At 48.0% G+C, this 27,839-nt stretch overlaps 1 protein-coding gene and 1 long non-coding RNA gene across 4 annotated transcripts; one reads left to right on the forward strand and one right to left on the reverse strand.

Annotated features, from left to right (window-relative positions):
• Positions 1–2,712: 2,712 nt before the first annotated feature.
• GAPVD1 (GTPase activating protein and VPS9 domains 1) lies at positions 2,713–25,941 on the forward strand. Of its 3 annotated transcripts, XM_083375025.1 has the most exons (27): positions 2,713–2,819; positions 7,313–7,540; positions 8,202–9,045; positions 9,875–9,961; positions 10,484–10,618; positions 11,275–11,464; positions 11,926–12,006; positions 12,500–12,660; positions 13,375–13,504; positions 13,767–13,892; positions 14,275–14,448; positions 15,033–15,173; positions 16,215–16,349; positions 16,859–16,978; positions 17,399–17,476; positions 17,585–17,946; positions 18,460–18,547; positions 19,188–19,268; positions 20,111–20,233; positions 20,324–20,438; positions 21,110–21,219; positions 21,484–21,643; positions 21,782–21,969; positions 22,299–22,512; positions 23,371–23,443; positions 23,675–23,872; positions 24,499–25,941. In XM_083375025.1, the coding sequence occupies exons 2-27, from the start codon at positions 7,356–7,358 to the stop codon at positions 24,637–24,639; spliced, it is 4,440 nt and encodes a 1,479-aa protein (XP_083231151.1). In that variant the 5' UTR covers positions 2,713–2,819; positions 7,313–7,355; the 3' UTR covers positions 24,640–25,941. The 3 variants fall into 3 exon arrangements, with proteins under 3 accessions (XP_083231151.1, XP_083231150.1, XP_083231152.1); XM_083375024.1 differs by lacking the exon at positions 11,926–12,006 and having other exon boundaries at positions 17,399–17,946; XM_083375026.1 differs by lacking the exon at positions 11,926–12,006 and having other exon boundaries at positions 13,375–13,441; positions 17,399–17,946.
• LOC310647748 lies at positions 21,892–23,641 on the reverse strand. Its single transcript, XR_014493929.1, has 3 exons — positions 23,354–23,641; positions 22,571–22,719; positions 21,892–21,929 (listed from the first exon to the last, which is right to left on the reverse strand). It is a non-coding gene; the product is annotated as an uncharacterized lncRNA (long non-coding RNA).
• Positions 25,942–27,839: the final 1,898 nt, after the last annotated feature.

Below are 27,839 nucleotides of genomic sequence, written 5' to 3' on the forward strand. Positions count from 1 at the left end.
TCACTTAACAACTGTCTCACTTAGCAACAGAAATTTTGGGCTCAATGGCAGTCCTAAGTCGAGGACTAACTGTAGTTGGGGTTGTGAGTCATATTGTGAAGTCACGTTGTTTCTTTGCATTGCACCACATTCTGCCCTACAATTTCTTCCAGATTAAGGCATCCTTCTCCATAGACTGAGCCGTACACTCCCTTGACTTGCGTAACTGCCCTCAGGCAGGCATCAAGCAATGTGTCTAATCAGGCTACTAACTTATAAAACAAAATGTATCCTGTGAGCACAGTTTGTGTTCATTAAATGACCTGTTTTATTATAAATCTTCCTAACCACTGGATACTGTTAAACAAATTGGAAATGATACATTATGACCTCAGTGGCACAGTGTAGGTAACCTCCAGAGATTCTTTCCTGTCAATCTTTATAGGTTTCTAGATATGTGTAGACATTCCTTTTTAAGGGAGGAAGCCTACACTTCCTTGAAGTTAGAACTGTTGTTTTTTTTTTGTTTCTTGTTATCGTTATCTGTTTACATTTACATTTACCATTATATGTTTATTCATAATTTGCTACTTTTTTATTTGTCAGAAGCAGCTACAGATTATAGACATGTATCAAATTATGTCTCTATAATTTGCTACTATAAACAAGCCTTACCATAACTCTCTTCCTTTGGGTTCAGGTCTATACTCAGCGTTTGACTGTAGAGGGTGTAGTGATACCATTTTTAGCCTGGACTTTTCAAACCATGTCTTTCTTGAGTGATAGTCATTTATTTGCATATATGATAGAATATTATATATTATTAGACTTGGCCAACATCTCGCAAGTACTGTAGGCAGGGCATCTAAGCTGGGGAACAGAGCCAACAGTTTTGATCGCGTGCTTTCCTTTGCCCTCCTCGTCCATATTTCCTTTTGTGATACCTCTTTTAGTTTATAAGCTAGCGGCTCATTTCTTTGAATCCATTTTTTTAAAAGAAAAAAAAGTGATCCAAAGGTGCATGTTTTAACCCAACAGCTGGCTGAATGCAAGCTTGTTTAATTGCATCATGACATATTTCATTTTGGCATGGGGCACCAAGCCAATAGGCTTTGGAATGTCTGGGAAATTCTGTTTGCTTGTAAACAGAATGCTTTCTCCTTTGCTAGCCGAAATGCCAATTGCCATTCAAGGTGTTACTCTCAAAGGATTCCAAAAATAGACATGAGCCGGGCAGAAAACATTCCTGAGCTGGCTCTCGAGAAACCCACAATCGACAGAAAGCGATTTGAGAAAGAGATTTTTTTTTTAAAAAAAACCCAAGATTGTATAACTGATATAAAACTATACATAAGGGAAGGCCTATGTAAAACAAGATGTTTTGCACGTGGGCGTCATTTTTCTTTCTGCATCTTTATTTCTAATATGGAGAAGAAACATTCACACCCAGAGACAGTACCAATCTTAATTATATTGCATCAATTATATTTCATTGCCTCTATATTTTGGTATATTTTGGCAAGCATCGAGAGATCAGGCCACAGGAGTAAATATTAGAGATTGGATTTTTTTCAGGTTCCTGCCAAAGTTCACCTCACTGCACCCCTAAACAAAAATCTGATATAATTTATACTCATCCTTAGATTCTGTTCACTGTCACCCATTGCTTAAGGAAGGTCTTTACTGGAGGGAGGGAGCAGGGGATATAGTTGGATTAGTTGCCCTGGATCCCACCAACAGTGTTTTTCTGTACAGAATATTTGAAACGCTTAGATACAATAGATCGGTGCTTTTCATTTAAGGCAACAAATCAAATCAGTTAAAGCATATTTTGCATTGTTCCATGAATTTCGATTTATTAGGTCCTCAGCTTTAGAATTAGAATAACAAGAGTTGGAAGGCTAAACCTGATCAATTGCATACCAAGAGCCACATTCACACAGGACACGCACAAATATGTCCAGACTTGTTCCTTACACTGTTTACCAACATGACATTAAAAAAAAGAAAAATCAGAATCATCTACCTCCTTGCCCTGGAGGAGATACTGAAATTTTAAATGTCAAAACTCTGCTGGATTCCAGCATCCATTTACTAACCACCCTCTGAGCTTCAGGAGGTTGAAAAGAGCTTTCAAACTTACACTGGGAGTTACCTTTTTGGCAAACTTACAAGCTTCTCTTTGAAGTTTTAAGGCGTGCTTTCCCATCCTTTACAAATTAAATCTCAGTTCTGCCTCCCTGTTATTTTTCGGATCTGATCACAGAGGTCTAAGTCTCTATTATAGCAGATTTCTATTTCATTTCTGGGGACTATATGAATCTATATCCATCTATCTATCTATCTATCTATCTATCTATCATCTATCTATCTATCTATCTATCTATCTATCTATCTATCTATCATCTATCTATCTATCTATCTATCTATCTATCTATCTATCTATCTATCCATCCATCCATCCATCTCATCTGTCTGTCTATATCTATCATCCATCCATCCATCCATCCATCCGGCGAGCTTTCCCAGCAAACCTCCCCCCTCCCCAGCAATCCCCCCTTTCCCACCTTCCCAGGTAAAGCAGGCGCCTCTCACCTGCAACCCTCTTCTCCACCGCGGGGCACGACGGGAGCTGTAGTTCCCGGCGCCTCCGCAGCGCGCCCAGCGAGAGGCTGGGCCCGCCGGAACTCGCTTTCCCGGCGGCCCGCGGGTGCGCACGCGTAGTGTGGGCGTCGGCGAGCGGCTGCGGAGCGGAGGGGGTAGCCGCGGCGGGTCCGGAGCAGCGGCGGCGGCGGCGGCGTCGAGAGGCAGGCGGGTGGCGGCGGCGGTTCTGCTCCCAGGTGGGTCCCTCGGGGCAGTGGGAGTCCGGGGAGGGCGCCGGGGCGCCCCGAGCTCCGCTCCCAGGCCTCGTGGCGGGGCCTAGTGGGACCTGGGGGCGCAGCAGAGCCCCACACCCCCTCCTGCTTCGTGCATCGCCCTCGGAGCCCCCCCTCCGTCTTGCCGGGCCCCCCTCTTTGCATGGACGCTCCTCTCCAAGCCCCCTGTCAATCCAGCCCCCCTGCCCCTCCATGCCCCCTCCCCTGTTGACATTGAGGGGGGGGTCTCTCTTCCCTCCCCCTTCATTTACACCCACCCCCTGCCTTTAGGACTGACTTTTCTGCCCCCCCCCCCCCAGTTTGTCCTTCCTGGCCCCACCACCACCACTTTTGCACTCCTCCTCCTAATGCTGCCACCCCCCTCTTGCACCCCTTTTCCCCCTACCCCTCTTCAATTTTCCTTTGACACTTCCCCCCCCCCCCTTCCAGCTTCTTCTTGCTTCTCCTTTCCCATATTTTACTCCCACCCCTTATTTTGGGGTGCCCCCCTCCCTGTTCCCACCTGAAAGTCAAGTTTCTCCTTTTTCCCTCCTCCCCAAAAAACTTTGGTCTGTTCCCATCTGCAGAGGCTTCCTTCCTTCCTCCCCCCCCACTTAATTGCCCCTCCCCCCAACTCCTTGCTTTTCTGCACATTTTGTATTTGCTTTTATTTTCATTATGGTTACATTTATTTGCCACTTGTCTTGTGGTTCCGGGGGAGGGGGGCGACTGAGCAGATATTTATATATTTATCTCTCACCTATCCAATATTCCTTCCTCCTCTTTTCCTCCCAAAAACAACCCTGTGAGGCGGGTTGGAGGGACTGGCCCAAAGTCACCCAGCTGGCTTTTTATGCCTAAAGCAGGACTAGAACTCACTGTCTCCCAGTTTCTAGCCTAGTGCATTCTATTCTCCCCCACTCCCACCCTTTCTATTTTTGCATCCTACTTTTTGTTGCCTCCAAGCTCAGGGTATTATTGTTGCCACCCCCAAATCCTTTATGCCCCCCCCAAATCATTTTGCTTTGATGCTCACTGTCACCCGCCTGTTCCTTCCCAAATTTAGCACAGCTGCTGCCTCTTTGCGCTCAACTTAAATCTCTGTTTCTCTCTTGCTCTGACCAAACTCCTCTTCCTCCCTTTCACTTTCACGCTTAAGCATCATTGACAACCCAGAATATTTCCAGCCCACACTTGGCTCCTTAGGATAAAGCATCATCATTATTATTATTATTATTATTATTATTATTATTATTATTATTATTAAATTTATTTGCTGCCTGTCTCGCCATGGGGTTACTCTAGGAGGTGGCTTGCAACCATGAATGATAACGCGGAAATAAAAAGGGAGTTTAAACAACCCAGAAGTAGAATAATAGAACTATAAAATGAATCGGGGGGGGGGGGAGAAGAAAACAAAATGTAAAATAATAAGAAAAATAAAGATAAATGTTTAAACTGGGAACATTTACTACAAACATTAGTTCTCTACTGCAACCCCTTTTTATTTTTTATTTTGACTATTCTCTTGGCCACCTGCTTTTTCATTTATTGTTAAAAAAATAGGTGTGGGTTAGGGGTTTTTTTTGGCCAATCTGATTCACATTTTACACTTGAAGCTTTTTAAGCTGGGAAAACGAAGCACTGAAGTGAGAAAGGGCTGCGGGACCTTCCACTGGAGGTGGACCCCAGAACCCATTAGCCCCATTTAGCATGGCCAACAGTAGAGGATAATAATAATAGGTAATGATAAAGTTGGAAGGGACCTTGGAGGTCATCTAGTCCAATCCACCAGTCAGGCAGGAAATCCTATACCATTTCAGACAAATGGCTGTCCAGTCTCTTCTTAAAAACTTCCAGCGTTGGAGCATTCACCGCTTCTGGAGGCAGGTGGTTCCACTGGTTAATTGTCCTCACTGTTAGGAAGTTTCTCCTTAGTTCCAGGTTGCTTCTCTCCTTGACTAGTTTCCATCCGTTGCTTCTTGTCCTGCCTTCGGGGGCTTTGGAGAATAGCTTGGCTCCCTCTTCTTTGTGATATTGGAAGGCTGCTATCAGGTCTCCCCTCGTCCTTCTCTTCATTAAACTAGACACACCCAATTCCAGCAACCGTCCTCCGTATGTTTTAGCCTCCAGACCTGTAATCATCTTCCTTGCTCTTCTCTGCACTCTTTCTAGAGTCTCAACATCTTTTTTTGCATCGTGGTGACCCAAACTGGATGCAGTTATTCCAAGTGTGGCTTTCCTTGAGTCTTCCCCTCTTTTAATGCAGCCTAGCACTGTGTTGGATAAATGGGATTTAGATTTGAAGAATTTCTGGATTCAAGTTATAAATGATAAATTGATGCCGTTGCAAACTTGAAAATCTGGTATGAAGAGGAAGTAAAATATTACCACTGCAAACTCAAACCAGCTTCATTAAAAAAATTCCAAACCTTTAACCACAGTCTTCCTGGTGGTTTGGCTATAAAAGTTTGTGGGGGTTTTTTTAATGGTTTTTTTTTAATTTGCTGGGAAAAAGTGGAAGTAGAACTGATCTTTTTTCTTAAGGGACGTGTGCGTGGCCATTTTTTCAGACTTAATGCCCATTGCCAGCATTCCCGTGGTCACGTGATCAAAATTCAGAGGCTTGGCAACTGGCATGTACCTACGACGGTTGCAGTATCCTCTTGGGGGGGTCACGTGATCCCCTTTGGCGCCCTTCTGACAAGCAAAGTCACGTGGGGAAGCCAGGTCCATTTAACAAGCCCGTCTCACCAACTTAACCACGGCGGCGGTGCTGTTAAGAGCTGCGGCGAGGAAGGTCGTAAAATGGGGCGAAACTCCCTTAACCAAATGTCTTGCTTAGCCACAGAAATGGTGGGCTCAGTTGTGGTCGTAAACTGAGGACTACCTGTACTTGGAAAAATGTTCTAGATGGGGAGCTCTGGTTGAAAAGTGGCTTTTTTTCAAGGTGAAGTCGAGCGTAGTCCTTAATATATTTTTTTTAAATGACCTTGGGCAACCTGGGACCGGAAAGGTGCAAAATTAAACCCCTGGAACATCAGACGCCTTGTTTTGCGTCGTGGTGGGCTGCTGCCCAGAGCGAACTGACCATTTGTCAGATTTACTCTGCGCAGCCCACCTCATGATGCCTGGACCAGGTGGCTGATTTCCAACCTGCCTCTTGCCTGAAAACAGAGCCTCACCTGGAGTTAGACGTGAGAAAGGGACTGGTGAGAAACGGGGCCTTTTGAGTGGGCCGCCCCAGTTGTGTGGAATTCCTTAATCCTGGGCAACATTAGGGACTCCTCTGTTGGTTGAAAAAGTTGTTGTTTTTTTCTTTCCGTAAGCTGTATTCAAAGGTTGCATTTCAAGGGGAAATTGTCCCTTGCGCAGTCTGTCTCTGTCTCTTTAACGTCGTTGAATGTTCAATTTATAAGCCAGCGGTAGCTGTCACACTTGGAAGTCCCTTCGAACGAGAGCCTTGGAGGGAAGCTCTATCAATGTCTCCATACATAAAGACAATATTTTTCGCCCTGCCCTTTTCCTCCTCTCTCTCTCTCTCTCTCTCTCTCTCTCATGTTGGATGAATGAACAAGACGCTGTTTTCCTTTCTTCCTTTCCCCCCCTCTTACCATCCCCACAACGTGGCCTGTTTCTGAGATTATGTTACCGTTAAAATGCAGAACGGCTTTCTTTTGATTAAAGTGCCTCCTTTGTGAAACATCAGGACCTCTTTTTTTAAAAAAAATAAATAAAATAAAAATAAAAATCCCCACACTTTTGGCACGCTTCTGCTCTTGCGACACAGAACGTCGACCAAAGTTCGCACAAAGCTTTTTTCCCCCTAAAGCTTATCAGGGACTAGTCTGATGTCTGAAGTAAAACAAAAGAGTTTGCTTTCAGCCAGTGGCTCCCATGCGAGAGGCCTTGAAACGGGAAGCGTTCAAACCTCAGGAACTTGCTTTCTGTGGCCCCAGAAAAACCTGAATGTGGAGGATAGATTGATGGACAGCCTCATAGGAACGCTCTTTTCCCGTTGATGCAATATAAGGTTTCTCGGGCAAAGGAGAACGTGATTAGGCAATAACATTAGACATCCATTTCGAGGAATGAATTTAGAAATTCAGGAGCTGGCAGGGCTGTAGAGTAAGTACCGTTTACAGTTTGGTTTAGTGATTAAGGCACCGGGCTAGAAAGTGGGAGAGTGTGAGTTCAAGTCCTGCCTTAGCCATGAAAGTTGGCTGGGTGACCATGAGCCAATCGCCAGGAGATGGTGAGTTCTAGTCCCAAGTTAGTCTTGAAAGCCAGCTGGGATGACTAGGTCTCTCACTCCTCCCTCCCTCCCTCCCTCTCTCTCTCTCTCTCTCTCTCTCTCTCCCCCCCCCCTCCTCACCTGTTAGACAAGACGGGGACTGGAAGGCCCACAGAGAAAGCCTCCTAAGTTTTATCTCCAAGGTGGAAGAGCAGCTGACCCCTTCCCATTTTCCCCCTGGCAGGGAGCTTGGCTGAGTTCTTCGGTGGCTGCCCCCTCTTTTGAAGATGGTCAAATTGGACATGCATATTTTGGCCCACCACCTCAAACAGGAGCGGCTCTACGTGAACTCCGAAAAGCAGCTGATCCAGCGGCTGAACGCCGAGGTGCTGAAGACGGCCGAGAAGCTTTACCACACGGCTTGGATCTCCAAGCAGCAGAGGATCAACTTGGACCGCTTGATCATCACCAGGTAAGGCCTCCTCCAAGCTTTCACCTTTCCTCCTCGGAAAGAATGGCGGGTAATTTTTTTTTTTTTAAAAAAAAACAACAACCCAAGAAATAGATTATTTCGGCCTCTTGATTTGTGACCTTTCAAATCTGCCAAGCAGCCTGGCTTTCTTTGGGCAGGCTTGAATACGATTTAAATCGTTAAGCGTGGTGGAGATTATAGAAAGAAGCATAGAGTCTTCGAGTTCATTTAATGACTGTTCAAAGTTACAACCAACAAAATTATATCCATCATCCATCCATCCTATCTATCCATCCTATCCATCTATCTATATGTCTGTCTATCCATCTATCCATCCCTTCTTCCATCTATCATATCCATCTATCATATCTATCTATATCTTATCTATCCTATCTATCTCTATTCGTAAAACATGGTCACTTGACTTCAGGATGCAGCAAACAGGCCTAAATGCTGGCCAGTTGCCAGCCAAAGGTCACGTGATCATGGGGATTCGGACAGGGCAGCCTTTGGAACTTCAGAACCGGGTCGAAAGTTCTTTTGGAAAAGCTTGTTGTAACTTTTGAGTGTGTTTCTAAGAGGCCGCTCATGTGGCGGCCTGCCTCCTTCGTGCCTAGGACTTGTAAGGAATTTTCTCCAACTGTTCCTCCTCTCGTTTCAGTGCGGATGCCTCCCCAGCTGAATGCTGCCAGCACGCCAAAGTGTTGGAGGACACGCAGTTTGTGGACGGCTACAAACAGCTGGGCTTCCAAGAGACGGCCTACGGGGAATTCCTCAACCGGTTGCGCGAGAACCCCCGTCTCATTGCGTCCTGCCTGGTGGCCGGCGAGAAGTTCAACCAGGAGAACATCCAGAATGTCATCCACACGGTCTTCACCTCCATCTACGGCAACTGCATCATGCCGGAAGACGAGAACTTCCTTCTCCAGGTCTTGCGCTACCTGGTCGAGTTTGAGCTGAAGGAGAGTGACAACCCTCGGCGGCTCTTGAGGAGAGGCACCTGCGCCTTCAGCATCCTCTTCAAGCTCTTCTCCGAGGGCCTCTTCTCCGCCAAGCTCTTCCTGACGGCCACCTTGCACGAGCCCATCATGCAGCTGCTGGTGGAGGATGAGGACCACCTGGAGACCGACCCCCACAAGCTGACCGAGCGCTTCTCGCCCGCCCAGCAAGAGAAGCTCTTTGGGGAAAAGGGCTCCGAGAGATTCCAGCAGAAAGTTCAGGAGATGGTGGACTCCAACGAGGCCAAGCTGGTGGCCCTGGTCAACAAGTTCATCGGCTACCTCAAGCAGAACACCTACTGCTTCCCGCACAGCTTGCGCTGGATCATGTCCCAGATGTACAAGACGCTCTCCTGCGTGGAGCGGCTGGAGGTGGGGGAAGTGAGGGCCATGTGCACGGACCTGCTCTTGGCCTGCTTCATTTGCCCGGCGGTGGTCAACCCGGAACAGTATGGGATTATTTCGGATGCGCCGATCAACGAAGTGGCAAGGTTTAATCTGATGCAGGTACGGTATCCCTCCCTCCCTCCCTCCCTCCCTTCCTTCTTTGCTTCCCTCCCTCCCCTCCCTTTTCCCATCTTCCCTCCCTCCCTCCCATATATTCAACCCTAAAAACATCAAAATAGGAAAAAATAGTATACAAAAAAGAGGAAAAAGTGATCAATTAAATTTAACATGTAGGATTCACCCTGGCTTGGTGCTAAAAGAAAAGAAAAAGTAAATTCTCCCTTTTTAATCTATCTGTCTATCTATCTCTCTATGCCTGCCTGCCTGCCTGCCTATCTATCTATCTATCTATCTATCTATCTATCTATCATCTATCTATCTATCTATCTATCTATCTATCTATCTATCTATCTATCTATCTATCTTCTATCTATCTATCATCTATCTATCTTCTATCTATCTATCTATCTATCTATCTATCTATCTATCTATCTATCTATCTTCTATCTATCTATCTATCTTCTATCTATCTATCTATCTATCTATCTATCTATCTTCTATCTATCATCTATCTATCTTCTATCTATCTATCTATCTATCTATCTATCTATCTATCTTCTATCTATCTATCTACTATCTATCTATCTATCTATCTATCTATCTATCTATCTATCTATCTATCTTCTATCTATCATCTATCTATCTATCTTCTATCTATCTATCTATCTATCTATCTATCTATCTATCTATCTATCTAATCTAATCTAATCTAATCTAATCTAATCTAATCTAATCTAATCTAATCTAATCTAAATACTTTGAGGCTTTTCTTGTAGGCCTGATGGACAAGCCAATGGAAAAAAGGTTTTCAGTGGGGTCTCTGTTGTAGGTCGGGAGGCTTCTGCAGCAACTGGCTATGATTGGCTCTGAAGACGGAGATCCCCGCACCAAGGCCAGCCTGGGGAAATTTGACAAGGTAAAAATCAAGGCGATCTTTTACGCTTTCATCTTCAGGCAGTTGAGGTTGCTGTTGACGTTTCGCCCTCCTGAGAAGCCGTTTAGCTGTTGTGTTTGAAGTGGCCAGCAGTTCTTTAAGCCATAAACATTTAGAGTCACCCCACCCACCCCCAAAAGAGGGCTGGCTTGATTTCTCTGTGGCATAAACTGTTAATTCTTAATTAACGTTCTTAATGTTGAACGAGTTCCGTGTTCTTAAGAGTTGTGTGTTACGCTTTTAGAGGGTTGTAAGGCGCCCAGAGTCCCTTGACGGTGGGATGGGTGCCGTACAAATTTAATAAATAACAAAATAATTATTGAGGTTTGCAGAACGTGCTAAACAAAAGAGCCTTGGATTCCCCGCGCTTTGTTCACACAGCAAAACCCAGTTGAGCCCTAATTTGACTTGGCATATTAAACCAGGCCGTGTGGGTAAAGCATCAGCAGCGCAGAGAGATCTTCGTTAAAATTTCTGATCGACATGGCTTACGCACCATTCTAGGGCTGTGTGGCTTCGTTCCTGGATGTCGTCATCGGTGGCCGGGCGGTAGAAACCCCTCCTATGTCTTCGGTCAATCTCCTGGAAGGGCTGAGTCGAACCGTGGTTTATATGACCTATAGCCAACTTACCACACTGGTAAGTGCCGAAGAATCTAAGGCAGTGACGTTCCGATGTTTTATCTGTTTTCTGACTTTTTTGGGGGGGGGGAGGTCCTTGGTGCTTTCCAAGCTTGGGCGTTTCCTTGGAGATGTTGCATGACCAAACTAGCTAACGTCATCAGTGTGCTACAAGGGAGCGGGATTGTCCCCCTGTTTATATACTGGTGCAGGGCTCTTCAAACGTGGCCCTTTTATGACTTGTGGACTTCGACTCCCAGAATTCCTCAGCTAGGCATGCTGGGAGTTGAAGTCCACAGGTCATAAGAGGGCCAAGTTTGAAGACCCCTCTACTAGTGGCTTGTCTGTCAGTGTTGGTGGGAGTGGTCTTGACTGGCCTTCCTTGACTGGGCTGCTGTTTAACGCTAGCTTGCTTCTCTGCACTGATCGTTCCTCGATTGGGGTGTTGTTTACTTGATTGTGGGTCTAGTTTTGATCATGATGCTAACCTTTGTTCCTCCGGGTGTTAGATGACTGGTGAGCAGGCACTTTGCTCTTTTGTTTCCTTTTAGGCTTTTCGATCGTCTCTCTCTCTCGAGCGCCATGTAGATGTTATTCACCTCTACGGGCCCGCTGATGGCCAATTATTATTATTGTTATTATCATCATTCTTTTAACCACGCTCTTGCTTTTCAGGTTAGCTTCATGCGGAATGTTATGTCTGGCGATCAGCTCAAGGAAGATCGAGTGGCTTTGGAGAACCTGCTCTTAAATCTACCCCAGAACAAGGCGGGGAAAAGTGGGAGCCTGGAGCTGACGCCTTATAACACCCCGCAACTCTCGCCTGCAACGACTCCCGCCAGCAAAAAAAATCGACTGGCTATAGGTAAGCCTGAGACTGGCCAGCCGGGTGGGCAAAATGCAGGAAGTCCTTGGCTGACGAACCACGTCGGAATGTCGCCAAAGGGGATCATGTGACCCAGGGAGACCCGCGATCGTCATAAATACGAGTCAGTTGCCAAGCCTCTGGCTTTTGATCACACGACCAGGGGGATGCTGCGACGGTCGCGTGTGTGAAAAACGGACATAGGTCACTTTTTTCAGTGCCGTTGTAACTAGGAAGGGCTGCTGAGTGAACTGTGGTAAGTTGAGGACTTACCTGTGTTTACAAATCTGATTGGCCAGCTTTGTTTTTAGATGTTTTCCTTTGGATGCTTCCTGGCTGCCTGTTGCTCCGTGCAATTGATAATACGTTTGTAATTGACAACTGATCTGTTTTGGGCTGGGTTTTTTCCCCTCCCTCCCAACAATTTTTCTTTCGTTTCTCTCTTAATGCGGCCAATCCAGGACAACAATTGGCAACCATCACTGCCTGGGATACGTCTGCTACCAACCTCACAGCTCATATAAATCTCGTAACCCCTTTTGGTGGGTAGTGGATCTCTTTGCTTCTTCCTGTTTCTGTTAGGGTGTCTGCGAAGCTGATCTCTCTGCACGCGTGTTAAGAAGCAGCTGTGGCCGGACGGCTTTGCTTTATTTATTTTTATTTTCTTGTCCTGCCTTTATGATCGCGTATCCAACACACTGCCCTCATCTTATTTTCCCCCCAAACAACAAATCTTGTGAGGTTGGTTGGGCCGAGAGAGACTGGACCAATGTCACCCAGGTGGCTTTCGTTCCTAAGGCGGGACTAGAACTCGCCGTCACCTGGCGACTGGCCCAAAGTCACCCAGCCGGCTTTCATGGCTAGGGGGTTACTGCCACGTGAGAATTCAGACAATCTGTTCTTTAAAATATTGTGTTCTGGAGAAGGCGAGGTAGTCCTCCAGATCCTTGGACCTTTCTGCATTTTAAAGCCTGTCAAGCTTGTAGTAAGGAATTCCCTCCTGAGGCGTAGTAACCTTATTTCTCGTTGTTCCAGCCACTCGCAGCAGGAGCCGTTCCAATATCCAGGTGGACCAACATCCAGATTACGAGGGGGTCTCCCAAGAGACCATCCAGGAAGTCCAGCCTGAAGAAGTTTTGGTCATTTCTCTTGGAACAGGTCCCCAAATCACGCCTGGAATGATGTCAGAAAATGAGGTACTTAAGCAAAGTGAAATAGGTGCCTATTCAAGCAATTCAGACCCCAATAGTCTCTCTCTCTCTCTCTCTCTCTCTCTCTCTCTCTCTCTCTCTCTCTCTCTCTCTCCCTCCTTCCCTCCCTCCCTCCCTCCCTCCCTCCCCCCCCTCTCTCTCTCTCTCTCTGTGTGTGTGTGTGTCTGTGTCTGTGTCTGTCTCTCTCTCTGTGTGTGTGTGTCTCTGTCTGTGTCTTTGTGTGTGTGTGTGTGTGTGTGTCTGTCTCTGTGTGTGTGTGTGTCTGTCTCTGTCTCTCTGTCTGTCTGTGTGTGTGTGTCTGTCTCTGTCTCTGTCTCTCTGTGTGTCTGTCTGTCTCTGTGTGTCTCTGTCTCTCTGTCTCTGTCTCTCTGTGTGTGTGTGTGTGTGTGTCTGTGTGTGTGTGTGTGTCTCTGTCTCTGTCTCTCTCTCTCTTCAGAGTGATGTGTATTGTTTTTTTCCTCCAGAAGCGGCTTTGTAATTTCTCATCGCGTGGCTTAATACTGCCCAAGTCACTTGATCACATAATATTCATTGGCCACGTTCCTCCTACTTCCAGGCAGGGCAGCAAGAGAGTACCCAGCTCCTGGGCCGAAGGCGGCTGCTGAAGCCTGCAAGAATGCTTCCCAGGGGCCAGTTGGGAGAGGAAGGCGGCTCTGTGTCTACGTTTCAACTCTCCCTTTCTCGCTGCTTCCTTCCCAGGTTTTAAACATGCAGCTGGCTGATGGGGGTCCAGGCGACGTTCCGGTGGATGATTCCAAACTCCACGGTAAACCTGATAAAACCCTGCGGTTTTCCCTCTGCAGTGATAATCTGGAAGGCATATCCGAAGGTGAAGGGCTCACTTTTCTTCCTTGTCCGTCAGAACCGCGTTTAAACGGAGCTTCCGCGCATTGCTGTCTCTGACCCGCCGTCGCAAAACCCCGTTTTTTTGTTTTGCGCGTTTAGCCCTTTTTTTCCCCTTCTTTACGTTTTTTTTTTTTTGTTCCGCCTTGGCTTCCTTCTGTTGCATTTACGGAGCATCGGGTGTGTTTGCTGAGGGCCGGTGTGTTAATTGGTGTGTTTTGTTGTTTTTTTCTTTCGTTTCCCAACAGGCCCTTCTAATCGCTCCAATTCGGTGTCCTCGCTGGATTTAGAAGGGGAATCCGTTTCCGAATCGGGGGCCGGACCGTCAGGGAATAACGGGGTTGAGGCCTTGCAGCTTCTGGAGCGCGAACAAGGTGAGGAGCGACCTGCAGGGTGATCTGGCAGAAATATCCCCAAGAGGTGGTGTGTTTTTTTTTTTAATGGCTCGGGGGTTAAAGATGCTGAGCTTGCCAGGTTCGAGATCCGAGCGCTTTGCGAAGGGGTGAGCTCCCGTTCCTTGCTCCCGCTTCCCGCTTTCAAACCTGGCAGTTTGAAAGCATGCAGCTGCGAGTAGATCAATAGCTGCCACTTCGGTGGGAATGTAACGGCATTCTGTGCGCCTTTGGGGTGTAGCCATGCTGTCCAGATAACCAGGATTAAATGTCATCGGCAATGCTGGCTGTCTCGGCCGAGAAACAAAGCTTTTCGGTCAAAGCGCCCTCTTTTTTTGTTCGTTTGGGTTTTTTTTGCAAACAGCCACCACCCAAGACAATCTGGACGATAAACTCCGTAAATTTGAGATCCGCGACATGATGGGCTTGACCGAAGACCGGGACATCTCGGAAACGGTGAGCGAGACCTGGAGCACGGACGTGCTGGGAAGCGACTTCGACCCCAACATCGATGAAGACCGTATGCAGGAGATCACAGGTAACCTATTTCGAGGCTGTTGAGCAAGGAGGTGAAAGTCGTCTCGATACATAACTGGCATCCCAAAAGTAGGCAAATCTACATGCCCCGTTTTTAATAAAAAAAACCCCAACCCCTTTTTATCTAATTCAGACCTTCTCTTTCAGTTGTAAATAAGCAAACCCGTGGCAGCCGAGTCCTCCTGATTCCGACTCTCCCTTAGACTTTGAGGGTTAGGGTCACCAAAATCAAAAGCTACGATTTTTATCATAAGTCCACCAGTTTGGCCATTTCTTTGCTGAAAAAAAAAAGGCTTCCTGGCGGGACACCCAAAGAGGCGCCTTCTTTAAAAAAAGAAAAGAAAAAAAAGCCTTCTTTTATATAACACAGACCCGATAGAGAAGATTGGCCACAAGGAACGGTGAATTCCACAAAGGGTCACCCAAGCTGGTGGATCCATAAATAGGCCTTAATTGTAACGCCTGTAAAGGCAAATGCTCCAAGCTATAAACTGAGATCTTTCTGGAAGGCAGGCAGGCAGGCAGGCCGCTCCGCTTTGGACCTTGTGACCTGTTCACGGTGGCATCTGTGTCCCTCCCCCCCAGGGGCTGCAGCAGAAAACGTCTTGGGCAGCCTGCTATGTTTGCCCGGTTCCGGATCGGTGCTGTTTGATCCCTGCACGGGCTCCACCATCTCAGAGACCACCAGCGAAGCTTGGAGCATTGAAGTCCTTCCGAGTGACTCAGGTGAAGGATCCCCAGTCGGTAACCTTCTCTTCCAGCGTGCGAAGGGTGGAGAGGTTGAATGATTGAAAGGGGAAGGCGGGGTTCCCTTTGGTCTGCCTTCCGTAACCTGTCACAGTTCCTTCTCTTTTCACTCTGGAAGTTCTCCCATCACTTGAGGGACCTTAAGTTTGTTTGTTTGTTTTAACCTCTCGGTTCACACGAACCTCTCACCGGTGTCCTGCGTTTGGTTCTGTAGTTCACCCACCCGGCAGCGTCTCCTTTGTGCCTGGAAGTCTGGGTCCGTTCAGGACTTTAACTCAACATAGCCGCATTTAACCTACGCGTTCTGGTTGCTCCCTGAACATGGTGGTTTTTCTGGCAGACATTTCAAGACCCAACTAGCTAAGATCGTCAGCGCTACCGAGCGTGGCTTGCACGGATGATGTTGCCTAGTTGGGTCGTGAAACGTCTGCAAAGAAAACCACCCAGCTCAGAAATCAGCGAGGACTCCACAGTCGTCCTCCTCCTGCTCTCCACAAACCCCACTCCCTTCTAGCACTGATGATATTCCCTAGTTAGGTCGTGAAACGTCTGCAAGAAAACCCCCAAGCTCAGAGAGCACCGAGGACCCCACAGTTCAACCCCGGGCGACAGATATTCTCCTCTGTCCATATTTCCTTATATCCATCTCTCCATCTTCCTTTAGCAACTTCCCTATTGCCACCTTAAAAGTGTCTATGCAAAGAGAGGCTGGGTGGCTCCACCTTCTTTGGGGTGAACCTGGAAGGTGTCGGGTGGGTGGGTGGGGTAAAGACAGTTTAATTCTGCCCTCCAATGCAAATGGGTGATCACAAAAACACCAGGACTCTGCGACTGTCATAATACAGGCTGGTTGCCAAGCGCCCAAATTTAGACCGCGGGACCATGGGGAACGCTGTCTTGGTCGTATGCCCGAGGGCTACTGTAAGTCCCTCGATTCGGCAGCATCGTAACTTTGAAATCAAGGGTCGTACGTTGAGGACTGCACGTATGGTGAATCTTGATTCTTTCTCTCCTCTTTAGACGCTCCAGACCTGAAGCAGGAAGAAAGACTGCAGGAATTGGAGAGTTGCTCCGGGGTGGGAAGTGCCTCCGATGACACTGACGTAAGAGAAGTCAGTTCCCGGCCCAGCACACCTGGCCTGAGTGTCGTATCAGGTGAGAAAGCCCCTCCCCTTTCCCCGGAAGAACAAGAGATTCCTTAACAGGGATCAAGTTACTCATTAAGCCCAGCGTGCCTGACTCTCATAGAGGAAGCAGCAAAGCAGAAATATATATATCTGGGCATCTGGAGCCCGATCTGGTACCTTATGCTGAGTAGGCTAGCCGTTTCTCCCTTCTGGGAGACTTCAATTCCCAGAATTCTAAGCAGCAGTCGCACTCTGGTGGGAATTGAAGTCCACGCTTTAGATGTCTATGGAGATTCTCCTTCATCCAGGTCATGGCTGTCCCGAAGGTGCTTTTTCACGAGGCCTTTGGACTTTCCTTGAAGAGGTGGTTTCGCTTCTCGCCCAAGAAGCTTCCCCAGTTCTTCTTTAGTGCTTTAGAACTGGGGAATTTAGAATTTACATCACGTCCTCCGGAGGATCTGTTGATTGGGCAGGCTGTAATTCTGCCCTTTAGTTTTGCGCTTCAAGCTCACGAGAACTCCGTGTCGTCCTTGAAAGGTATTAGCGCAACGTCCGAAGACATCCCGAACAAGATAGAGGACCTCCGATCCGAATGCAGCTCCGACTTTGGTGGGAAAGATTCAGTCACCAGCCCAGACATGGACGAAACGGTGCACGGTAAGAAAATAAGAGAGTTAACCCCCCCCCCCCAGCGTTGGAAGGGAGCTTGGAGGTCTTCTAGTCCAACCCCCTGCTCAGGCAGGAGACCCTGTACCATTTCAAGCCAATGGAAACTAATCAAGGAGAGAAGCAACCTAGAACTAAGGAGAAATGTTTGGATGGTTAGAACAAATAAGCCAGTGGAACTCCTTGCCTCCAGAAGTTGCGGGTGCTCCATCACTGGAGGTTTTTTTAAAGAGGAGGCTGGACATCCATTTGTCCGGAATGATAGAGGGTCTCCTGCCTGAGCACGGGGTTGGACTAGAAGACCTCCAGGGTCCCTCTGTTGTTCTGTTAAAGTGGGCTCCGTGCCTTTGGAGACTGGCCGGCAGCGTTTGGCCGATCGTTTCCCAATTTGCTCCGATCTTCGCATTTCAGGCGCCAGCCACCTGAGCTCTCCTCCTTGCCAGGCGGATTCCCTTCTCGCCATGTTTGACCCCTTGGTTTCTCACGAAGGTAACCTCTCCCCTGCGGGAAGCCCTCGTCAGCTGCTCCTTGGCCTCGCCTCTCTCTTCCCCGAGCCCCGCTGCCACCTTCCTGCACCCACGGCCTTTTCCCCTGCAGTGGTCAGGCCCAAAGTCCACTACGCCCGGCCGTCTCACCCGCCACCGGATCCCCCCATCTTGGAAGGGGCCCTGGGCGGCAGCGAGGCCAGGCTACCCAGCTTCTCCTCCCACACGGCCATGCTGTTCGACTCGGAGGCCTTCAAGCAGCGTTACACCTACCCCGAGAGGCTCGTGCGGAGCCGGAGTTCCGATATCGTCTCGTCCTCCCGGAGGCCCATGAGCGATCCCGGCTGGAACAGGCGAGCGGGGACTGAGGAACGGGACCTTTTGGGGTCCGGGAGCAACGTCGGAGGGGTGCCGATGGTTACCGGACCGCAGTCTTCATCTTCATCTCCGAGCAAAGATTCCTGCAGGGGAGAGGTAGGGATCTGTCCTTCCTTCTTTCCTTCCTTCCTTCCTTCCTTCCTTCCTTCCTTCCTTCCTTCCTTCCCTCCCACCCCCCTGCCTCCTTCCCTTTCTCCTTCCTTCCTTCCTTCCCTCCCTAACTCCTGCTGCTTTCTCTTTCCCTCCTTTCTCTTTTCCTTCCTTCCTTCCTTCCGTCCGTCCTTCCTTCTGTTCTTCCTTCCTTCCTTCCTTCCTTCCTTCCCTCCCTCCCTCCCTCCCTCCCTCCTGCTGCTTTCTCTTTCCTTCCTTCCTTCCTTCCTTCCTTCCCTCCCTACCTCCTGCTGCTTTTTCTTTCCTTCCTTCCTTCCTTCCTTCCTTCCTTCCTTCCTTCCTTCCTTCCTTCCTTCCTTCCCTCCCTCTCTCCTTGCTTGCTTGCCAGCTTTCTAACAGTATGCAAGTATGTGTGAATCTCTTGGCATTGTGCTATCTAGCCCCTACTTCTGTTTTCACAATCAGCCCGAATCCAGCTGAGCCTAATTTTTCCCATAGATGGAAGACCGAAAAGACAGCGATGATGAGAAGTCCGACCGAAACAGACCCTGGTGGAGGAAACGCTTCGTTTCAGCCATGCCCAAAGGTAAAGCATTTACTTTTTTTTAATAGTTCCTTTACTTTCCTTTTTTTTAACAGAGAGAGAGAGAGAGAACCGTCAACTTGCCAGATTAAGAATTGGAACTGTACAAGCAAACCGAAGCGATAAAAGCCAATCGGTGATAAAAGCCAAGTCCAGCCAACTGTAAAAGCAGTGAAATTTAGAACGTTGTGTAACGGTTTTATTTTCCATAAACGGGCACATTCGTTCCTCATTATGACGTAGGTTCAAAACTAACTCCCTGGTTGTGGGGCGTAACCAACTTCTGATTTAAAAATAGTTTCCAGGGGCCTTGGAAGGCCTGCGAGAATTCACCACAGGACAGCGACTTTGGAGGACATAAAATAGAAGCATTTTGGTCGGTGTGTGTGTGGGGGAAATCCTCCCAAAGACAATCTCGTAAAGCAAGAAAATGATGGTGCGGCCCCAGACCTCTTAGCTTAGCAGTCTTCTCCCCAAATGTTTTTTTTCCCCCCGAAGAAGAACCAGATGCTTAATACAAAAGGTTAAAATGAGTTTTTAGGACAACGGTTTCTCCTTCTTCCTTGCATCACGTAGAAAGCGATCTCATTGAAAATTAAAATATTACTCGGCGTGACTTCTTTTATCCTTGCTTGCCTCCCAGCTCCGATTCCGTTTAGAAAGAAAGAAAAACAAGACAAGGAGAAGGATGACTTCATCCTAGATCGATTTCCTTCCCTTCAAGGTTTGTGGGTGTTTCTGTTCTTTGAGCCTGTTCTTGCTAACCTACTAGCAGTTTACACGAGCCTACCCATTGTGGCAGGTCGTAATTCTCGTAAAGTGGGTGGGTCACGTAGGAGTATCCTGACTCCTGCAGCATAAGGACGCTTCCGAGATCAGCAAAAAAACATATCTTGAATCCACCCTAAAGCACTCCATTCTTCCACCTGCGTATTACATATTCTCTTAACTGATTCTCAGGATCAGCAGAACCAAGATCCATTCTAAAATGTCACCACCTACAGGAGAAGGACAGGAAGAGATGGGGTGGAGTCAAGGGAGGAATCGGCCTGGAATCGTTACATTCCCACAAATGGCCTAAGTCTCGAATTCTGTTCACTTTTACCCAGCTCCAGTTTAGTGCTGAGAGTTGACTAGATTAATGCCAGGCGCAAAGAATCTGGACCGCCCCGTTAAGTTCCAGTTAAGCTGATTTACTGCTCGTGGTTATGCAGCAAGAATCTAGCCAACTAATGGTCAGCGTTACATTGGGGCGAGATAAGAGTTAACGGAATTCAAAGAGGGGTTAAGGGTTTAGGCCATTTGTGGGAATGTAACGATGCCAGGCTGGTTCATCTCTTGACTCCACCCTCTCTCTCTCTCTGGCTCCCCTTCTCCGATATCTTTCATCTTTTTTGGGGAAATATAATTTCAGTGTCACGTTTAGATCTTTAACCCTCACCTCCTTTCCCCAGGCTGGGTTGACCTGGTTCCTAATTTGAGATCCAAAGAGAGCAGGAAGGAAATTCAACCCGGGATTCTTCGGCCCTTGAAAAGATTATTTTGTTGTTTGGCTTGGCTTTTCAGACGAGCCCGGTCCTCGGCTGAGCACCCAAGCCCAGGCGGCTGAGGATATTCTTGACAAGTACAGGAATGCCATCAAGCGCGCCAGCCCTAGCGAGGGGGCCGTTGTAAACTATGACAGCTCCGGTGAGTCTCCCCTCGCCGTTCCTTCCACAGGCGCGCGGGAATAGGGCTGCCAGCCGCTCACAATTGCCTGCCGTCTCAAATCTCTTTCAGAAGCCATCGGAGACAGCGAGAGCATCCACGACGCCTTGCAAAACATGTCGGCCGACGATCTCCCCGATTCGGCCAGCCAAGCAGCTCAGCCTCAAGACTCCACTTTCTCCTACAGGTGCTTCGACGGGGGCCAGGCGGGGCTCAGGCGCAGCCTGGGGAAGATTACATGGGGCCGGGGGAGAAGCAGACCCTTCGGGGCCGGGCAGAGGAGAGTTGACTGGGCAGTTGACTTCTCTGCTTCTGCGAGAATCCTTGTCGGTTTCTCGCTTCGTCTTGCCAGGCTTCGAAGCGCCTCGGAATGAATGGAAACTAATAAAAAGAGGTGCCATTTTTAGCCTTGGGAAAATTTGAAGGGAAAAGACCTTCACCAGTTAGAACTCGGTAAAGAAAAATAAGAAAAATACTCCGGCATGCTGAAGTCCTGCGTGGATGGATGGATGGAAGGAAGGAAGGAAGGAAGGAGAGAAAGAGGGAGCGAGGAAGAAAGGAAGTAAGGAATAGAAGGAGGGAGGAAGGAAGGAAGGAAGGAAGGAAGGAAGGAAGGAAGGAAATAAAGAGGGTGGAGGGGAAGGAAGAATGAAGAACAACAGAGTTGGAAGGGACCTTGGTAGGAAATCCTATACCAACTCGGTCAAGTAATCGTCCGATTACTTCTTAAAAACTGCTAGCGTTGGAGCACCCACAACTACTGGAGACAAGTCATTCTTAATTGTTCTATTAAGATTAATTGCTAATTGCTACCCCCTCCCCCCTTCCCCATTCACGTAAATCTTTTGTCCTTGGCAGGGATGCGAAGAAGAAGCTGCGTCTCGCACTCTGCTCCGCTGACTCCGTAGCTTTCCCCATGTTGTCCCATTCCACACGGAACGGCCTTCCCGATCACACAGACCCCGAAGGTAAAGCCTTGAGGGTCCCGGCCTCCCTCGCTTCCCCTCCAGCTTGAAAGCGAGGCCTGCGAAGGCTCGCATCTACCCACCCCTGCGCAGTTTGGGTGCTCTGCCCAAGATGCCCCACGGCTGTTTGATGCTTCATCTTGACCCAATTCATCCTTTCCTTCCCCTTCCTTTCCTTTCCTTCCCTCTCCTCTCCTCTCCTCTCCTCTTTTCTCTCTTCTTCTTTCCGCCTCCTCTTTCCTCCTAATTTCTTCCTCTCTCGTTCAGACAACGAGATCGTCTGCTTCCTCAAAATCCAGCTGGCCGAAGCCATCAACCTGCAGGACAAGAATCTGATGGCCCAGCTTCAGGAGACTATGCGTTGCGTGGGGCGGTTTGACAACCGGACTTGCCGGAAATTGCTGGCCTCCATCGCTGAGGATTACAGGTAAAGTCTTCCCCGTGCTTCCAGGCTTGTCGGAATGGATTTGGGGCAGGGGCTGATCGGCCAGCCTGCCCCTCAGCTAAAAAAAAGCACCTCTTGAGCGTAAAGGCTGAGGGAGGCCTGCGGTCTTGTCTGATTCAGGAAACGGGCGCCTTACTTCACCTACCTGACCCGGTGTCGCCAGGGCCTCCAGACCACCCAAGCCCACCTGGAACGGCTGCTGCAGCGAGTCCTGAGGGACAAGGAGGTGGCCAACCACTACTTCACCACCGTCTGCGTCCGCCTCTTGCTGGAGAGCAAAGAATCCAAGATCAGAGAATTCATTCAGGGTGAGGGTCGACAGCCCGCCGTGGGAATCCCAGGGGGCAGGATTAAAACGGGATTGATTGAAATCAGATTTGAATTTTATTTTATTTTTTTAAAAAAATTGAATTAAAATTGGATGGGGCCAAGAAGTAGATGAAATTGTCTCTCTCACCCCCACCCCCTTTCATTTGAAAGATCAGGTTTATTCTTAGCAAGGGCTCCAGGGATGGGGATGATGGGGGCAGGAGGCTGACTCTGTAAACAGCTTAGAGAGGGCCGTAAATCCCTGTGAAGCGGTATATAAGTCTAAGGGCCGTTGCTTGCGCTAACCCTCTCGACTCCTTGCCCAAAGATTTCCAGAAGCTGACGGCAGCGGACGACAAAACGGCCCAGGTGGAAGATTTCCTCCAGTTTCTGTACGGGGCCATGGCCCAGGACGTCATCTGGCAGAATGCCAGCGAGGAGCAGTTGCAGGATGCTCAGCTGGTGATCGAGCGCAGCGTCATGAATCGCCTCTTCAAGCTGGCTTTTTACCCCAATCAGGACGGGGACATCCTGCGGGATCAGTGAGTTTGGCTCGGCCTCTCTGGCTTGCGGCCCTTGGCAGAGCCGCCTCCTACCTACCGTCCTGAGTTCCAGTAAAGGAGACTATTTGCAGCTCAGGGTTGATAGGAGGGGTCCTTGCCGCTCTCTCGGCTGGTTGGTTGACCTGCAGATGTTTCTGCAAGACGTTTCCAGCACTGAGGATGTTACCTAGCTGGGTCATGAAACGTCTGCAAGAAAAAGGAGCCTTGGTGGAGCAGTGGGCTAATGCCTCCTTAAGTAACACCAGCTGCCTGCCATTAGTGCAGGTTCGAGTCCCACCAGGCTCAAGGTTGACTCAGCCTTCCATCCTTCCGAGGTAGGTAAAATGAGGACCCAGATTGTTGGGGGCAATTAAGCTGACTTTGTAATAATGCCGCTGGGGTGTGTGTGTGAAAGCCCTAATAAGCAGGCATATACATAGAATGAAGGCTATTGCTAAGCACATTGATTTGTGCTTCTTAGATTGTAAGCCGCCCTGAGTCTTCGGAGAAGGGCGGGATATAAATGGCATAAAAAAAGCACCAAACTCAGAGAGCAACAAGGACCCCACAGTCCTCCTCCTCCTCCTCCCCCTCCCCCCTTCTAGCCCTTATGATGTTACCTAGTTGGGTCATGAAACGTCTGCAAGAAAAGCACCAAGCTCAGAGAGCAACAAGGACCCACAGTCCTCTTTCTTCTCCTCCTCCTCCTCCTCCTCCTCCTCCTTCTCCAACTACTACTACTACTACTACTACTACTACTACTACTACTGTGCAGCTTTGTCTGGGACAGCTGGGGGTGGGGGAATAGAACTAACGGAGAAACCCGACTGACGCCGCTCACCCTTGGCTCGTTTCTAGGCTTCTTCACGACCACATCCAAAGATTGTCGAAAGTGGTGACAGCCAATCACAAAGCCCTTCAGATCCCAGAGGTAAACCTTGTCCCAAGTTCTCAGCCGGGTCCCTCCTTCCTGGTTGCAAAGTCCTCGGCCTTGGTCGTCCTTCAGACCCGGGGACTCCGGCTCCCAGCCTTCCCCAACCCGCCTGGCCGAGGCAGAGTACGCTGGGAGTTGTAGTCCCCCACATCTGGAAGGCCAGCAGGGGAAGGAAGACGCTGGGATGGCGTCAAGTCTCAAGAGGGTTTCCCTGCCCTGGCCTCACAGGTCTACCAGCGGGAAGCCCCCTGGCCCTCGGCCCAGGCCGAGATCCGGACCATCAGCGCCTACAAGACCCCCCGAGATAAGCTCCAGTGCGTCTTGAGGATGTGCTCCACCATCATGAACCTGCTCAGCTTGGCCAACGAGGACTCGGTTCCCGGCGCAGACGACTTCGTCCCGGTGCTCGTTTTTGTCCTCATCAAGGTCAGGAGAGGCTGGAAGTGGCCCCTAGGATGGGGTGTCTCTGCGGTTTTGGGGGCCTGTGGGAGCGGCGGGGAGCAGGGCCCGCCCTCCTTGCGGGAAGGCGAGGGAGCAGGAGGAGAAGCTGCAGGCTTTCCCCAAAGCAGCCAAGCGAAAACGAAGTCCGAACGGCTTTCTGGAATTGGGTTGGTTGGTTCGATCGATGGCTGGAGGAGTTTTGGGCATTCGGCCGCTGCAAAGGTGGACTTTATGATTTTTGTCCTTTGCTCATTTAAGTGGAGAAAGCCTTTGTGTAAGAGCTGCCTTCCTCTCCTCCATCCCTCATCAGATTCACTCTCCGCATCTTTTCTCTTTCTTATGCCGTCCTCCCTCCCTCCCTCATTACTCTTGGAATTTTTCTTTGTCTCTTCCATATTTTTCTCCTTCGTCTTTCTCTCCTTCCTTCCTTCCTTCCAGCTGGAACTTCCCTCCCTCCGTTTCCCACCTTGTCCCTGAAAAACCAGATGCCGTCCCGGGTGGAAACAGCCCCTGCTTGAGAGCAAGCGAGTAACTTTCATTTTTAACCCGTGCAGTCTAATCTAATCTACCCTTATTAAGCCCCTGGTCTCTCCCCCTGATTTTCTCCACAGGCCAACCCTCCCTGCCTCTTGTCCACCCTCCAGTACATCAGCAACTTCTACGCCAACTCTTTAACCGGGGAAGAGTCCTACTGGTGGATGCAGTTCACCGCAGCCGTGGAATTCATCAAGACCATTGACGAACGGAAATGACCCCAAGCGGCCACGTTCCTGCCACGCGGAAGCTCCTCACGAATGTATTCACCTGGGCCGGAGAGATCCTCCCCGCAGCAGTCATGAAAACGAAGCCTAGTTTTCTGTCTGTAAATACGGTATTAATCCGACTAATTCTAATAAGGGGCTGCGGAGTGTGGATCTCTCTCTCTCTCTCTCTTTTGTATCCGAAAGATTTTCCCCTCCTGGTCCTGCTTTTTTGTTTAGGAACTAAGCACTGTGTCCACCCAGATTCCAAAGGGACCATATTTTTAAGGATTCCTGGAATCTCCTAAGGCCTGCCTCTCTCTCTCTCTCTCTCTCTCTCTCTCTCTCTCTCTTTCTTTCTTCCTTTTTTTCTTTCTTCCTTCCTTTCTTTCTTTCTTTCTTTCTTTCTTTCTCTTTCTTTCTTTCTTTCTTTCTTTCTTTCTTTCTTTCTTTCTTTCTTTCTTTCTTCTTTCTCTCTCTCTCTCCTTTCTTTCTCTCTCTTTCTTTCTTTCTTTCTTTCTTTCTTTCTTTCTTCACTGGGAATCTCAACTGACAAATGGTTTTGTTTTCCTGGAATAATTTTTAGTTCACCTGTTTTTCTTTTCTCAAATAAAAAACAACAACAACGACCCCCACAATTTTTTTTTATTTGTAAACTGGGCTAGGAGTGGAGAAGGCGGATGTTTCTCAGCCATCTTTTATTCACATTAATATTCCGGGATGGGGATGGGACCGGGGGCGGGGGAACGACAAAGAAGTCCCCAGCCGCAGGGAAGAGTTTGCAGGAAGCCCAAGGCGAAAAGGATTTTTTTTTATTTTAAAAAAAAAATCACGATCAAATGGTGCGAATGAAACTCCTGCCGTCGGTGGTTGTGTGAATGCCGCCTCTCCAGCAACACACGGATTCGAACTGGACCCATTCTCCAGAAAAACGCTGTGACTGTCTACTGAATTTAAAGATGATTTTTTTCCCCTTTTGGGAGGGAGGGGGAAGGCCAAAGCCTCAGTATTTATTAAAAACGTGAGAGGTTACTAAAAACTGGAATGTTTTTTTTGTTTGTTTAATCAGCTCTCACTGGTTTGTTGGTTGTTTTTTTTTCCCATACGAAATTTGACAGGGCATTTAGTATTTGTCTGTTGCACAAGACGGGAAGTGAGAAACAAAAAGGCTTGTGGGAAAGAGTGGAGATACTTTTGCTTTTTTCCTTCTGGAAGACTGTGTATACTGTACAAATCCCAAATGAATTTTTCCCCCATGAACCAGAAACTGTAATATATATTTTGATTATTCCTATTAAAGAGAAACATACTGCAGGTGTTCGGGTGAAGCCTTTAATGATCTGGCGCTTCCGAGAGCGTGTGCGTTTCGTTTTGATTCTCCAAGGCTTAACGGACAACAATTCAGTTAGTGACAATTTGAAGTTGCAACGGCACTGGGAAAAAAAGGATTTGTTACCCTTTTTCACACAATCGTTGCGTCGTCATGTAATCAAGATTCAGATGCTCGGCCACTGCCTCGCACTTAACGACGGTTAGGCAGGGTCCTGGGGTTGCGCGATCCCCTTTTGTGACCACCTGACAAGCAACAGACAAGGGGGGGAAGTCGGATTCACTAAGGTCGTGTGAATGGCTTTGACAACTGTGGCAAGAAAAATCATAAAATGGGGCGAAACTCACTTAACAAACTCTTCTTTGTTTAGCCACGGAAAGTTTGGGCTCTGTTGTCATAAAAGGTTTAATAGGAGACGAATCACTGGCTTGTTTTGAGCGATCCGGGTTAAAGAGTCTTTGTGCGGGAACCTGGAAGTTTGATTACCGTTTTTACCACCGTGGTCAAAATTCAGATGTTTGGCAACCGGCTCATATTTATGTTGCAGTTGCAGTGTCCTAAAACGGAGAAAAGGGGACTTATCTTTTTAGGTCATCTAGTCCAACCCCCCTGCTCGAAGCAGGAAACCCTACATCATTTCAGAGAAATGGCTGTCCGGTCTCTTCTGAAAAAACTTCCAGTGTTGGAGCCTTCGCAGCTTCTGGAGGCACCGATTGATTGTTCTGCCTGTCAGGAAATTCCTCCTTAGTTCTAGGTTGCTTCTCTCCTCCATTAATTGATCGATAATTTATAAATTGAGGCAGATAAATACATGAGATTAATACATTCCTGCGCTCTGCTCAGGAAGAGGCCTTTTTACGTCCCACGGCAGGAATGTGTTGCAGGCTTTGACTTGCAGCAAGGCAAGGTGGCCGTCAGCTCAGGAATCCTGGTTAAATTTCTGCTTAACAGTGAAATAAGTTTAATCCTTGGCTATAAAAGCCTCTGGGTTATTAGACTGGCAGTCCTAAGATCGCCAGCTAGCGGCCCTGTCTTCTTACTACAGCTCAGTTTGTGCTCTTTTTTTTTCCCATGTAACTATTATATTTTATATTGAGGGGGAAAAAACAGTCAAAAGAGAAAATAGAAGACAGAACAGAGAAGTAAAATGGCTGATGGGTGCAATAAAATAAAAATAAAAAAATAGGGAAAAAAGAGACACAGAAAAGAATGACTTTCCATTTCTTTCAGAGCAAACGCATCTAAAACCTAAGCTCACCGTTACAACCTAAACTCCATTTTTAAAATAATCTGTAAATATCAGCCATCATCAAATCCGTATCACGATTTCATTTCCCCCCCCACCTCAACACAAAAAGTCCAAAGATTTAAGTTCCTGCAGGTCTCCATATTAGAAAGGATGCAATGCAAGGGCACTCTGATTTATTTTTAAATTTTGATTGATTGATTCAAATAATAATAATAATAATAATAATAATAATAATAATAATAATAATAATAATAATAATAATAATAAAGTTGGAAGGGACCGTGGAGGTCATCTAGTCCAACCCCCTGCTCAGGCAGGAAACCTTACACCATTTCAGGCAAATGGCTGTCCAGTCTCTTCTTAAAGACTTCCAGTGTTGGAGCATTCACCACCTCTGGAGGCAGGTTGTTCCACTGGTTAATTGTTCTAACTGTCAGGAAGTTTCTCCTTAGTTCCAGGTTGCTTCTCTCCTTGACTAGTTTCCATCTGTTGCTTCTTGTTCTGCCTTCGGGCGCTTTGGAGAACAGCTTGACTGCCTCTTCTTTGTGGTAGCCCCTGAGATATTGGAACACTGCTATCCTGTCACCCCTCACCCTTCTCTTCGTTAAACTACACATACCCAATTCCATATGT

Source organism: Vipera ursinii (assembly GCF_947247035.1).
Source record: "Vipera ursinii genome assembly, chromosome: 16".
NCBI lineage: Eukaryota > Metazoa > Chordata > Lepidosauria > Squamata > Viperidae > Vipera > Vipera ursinii.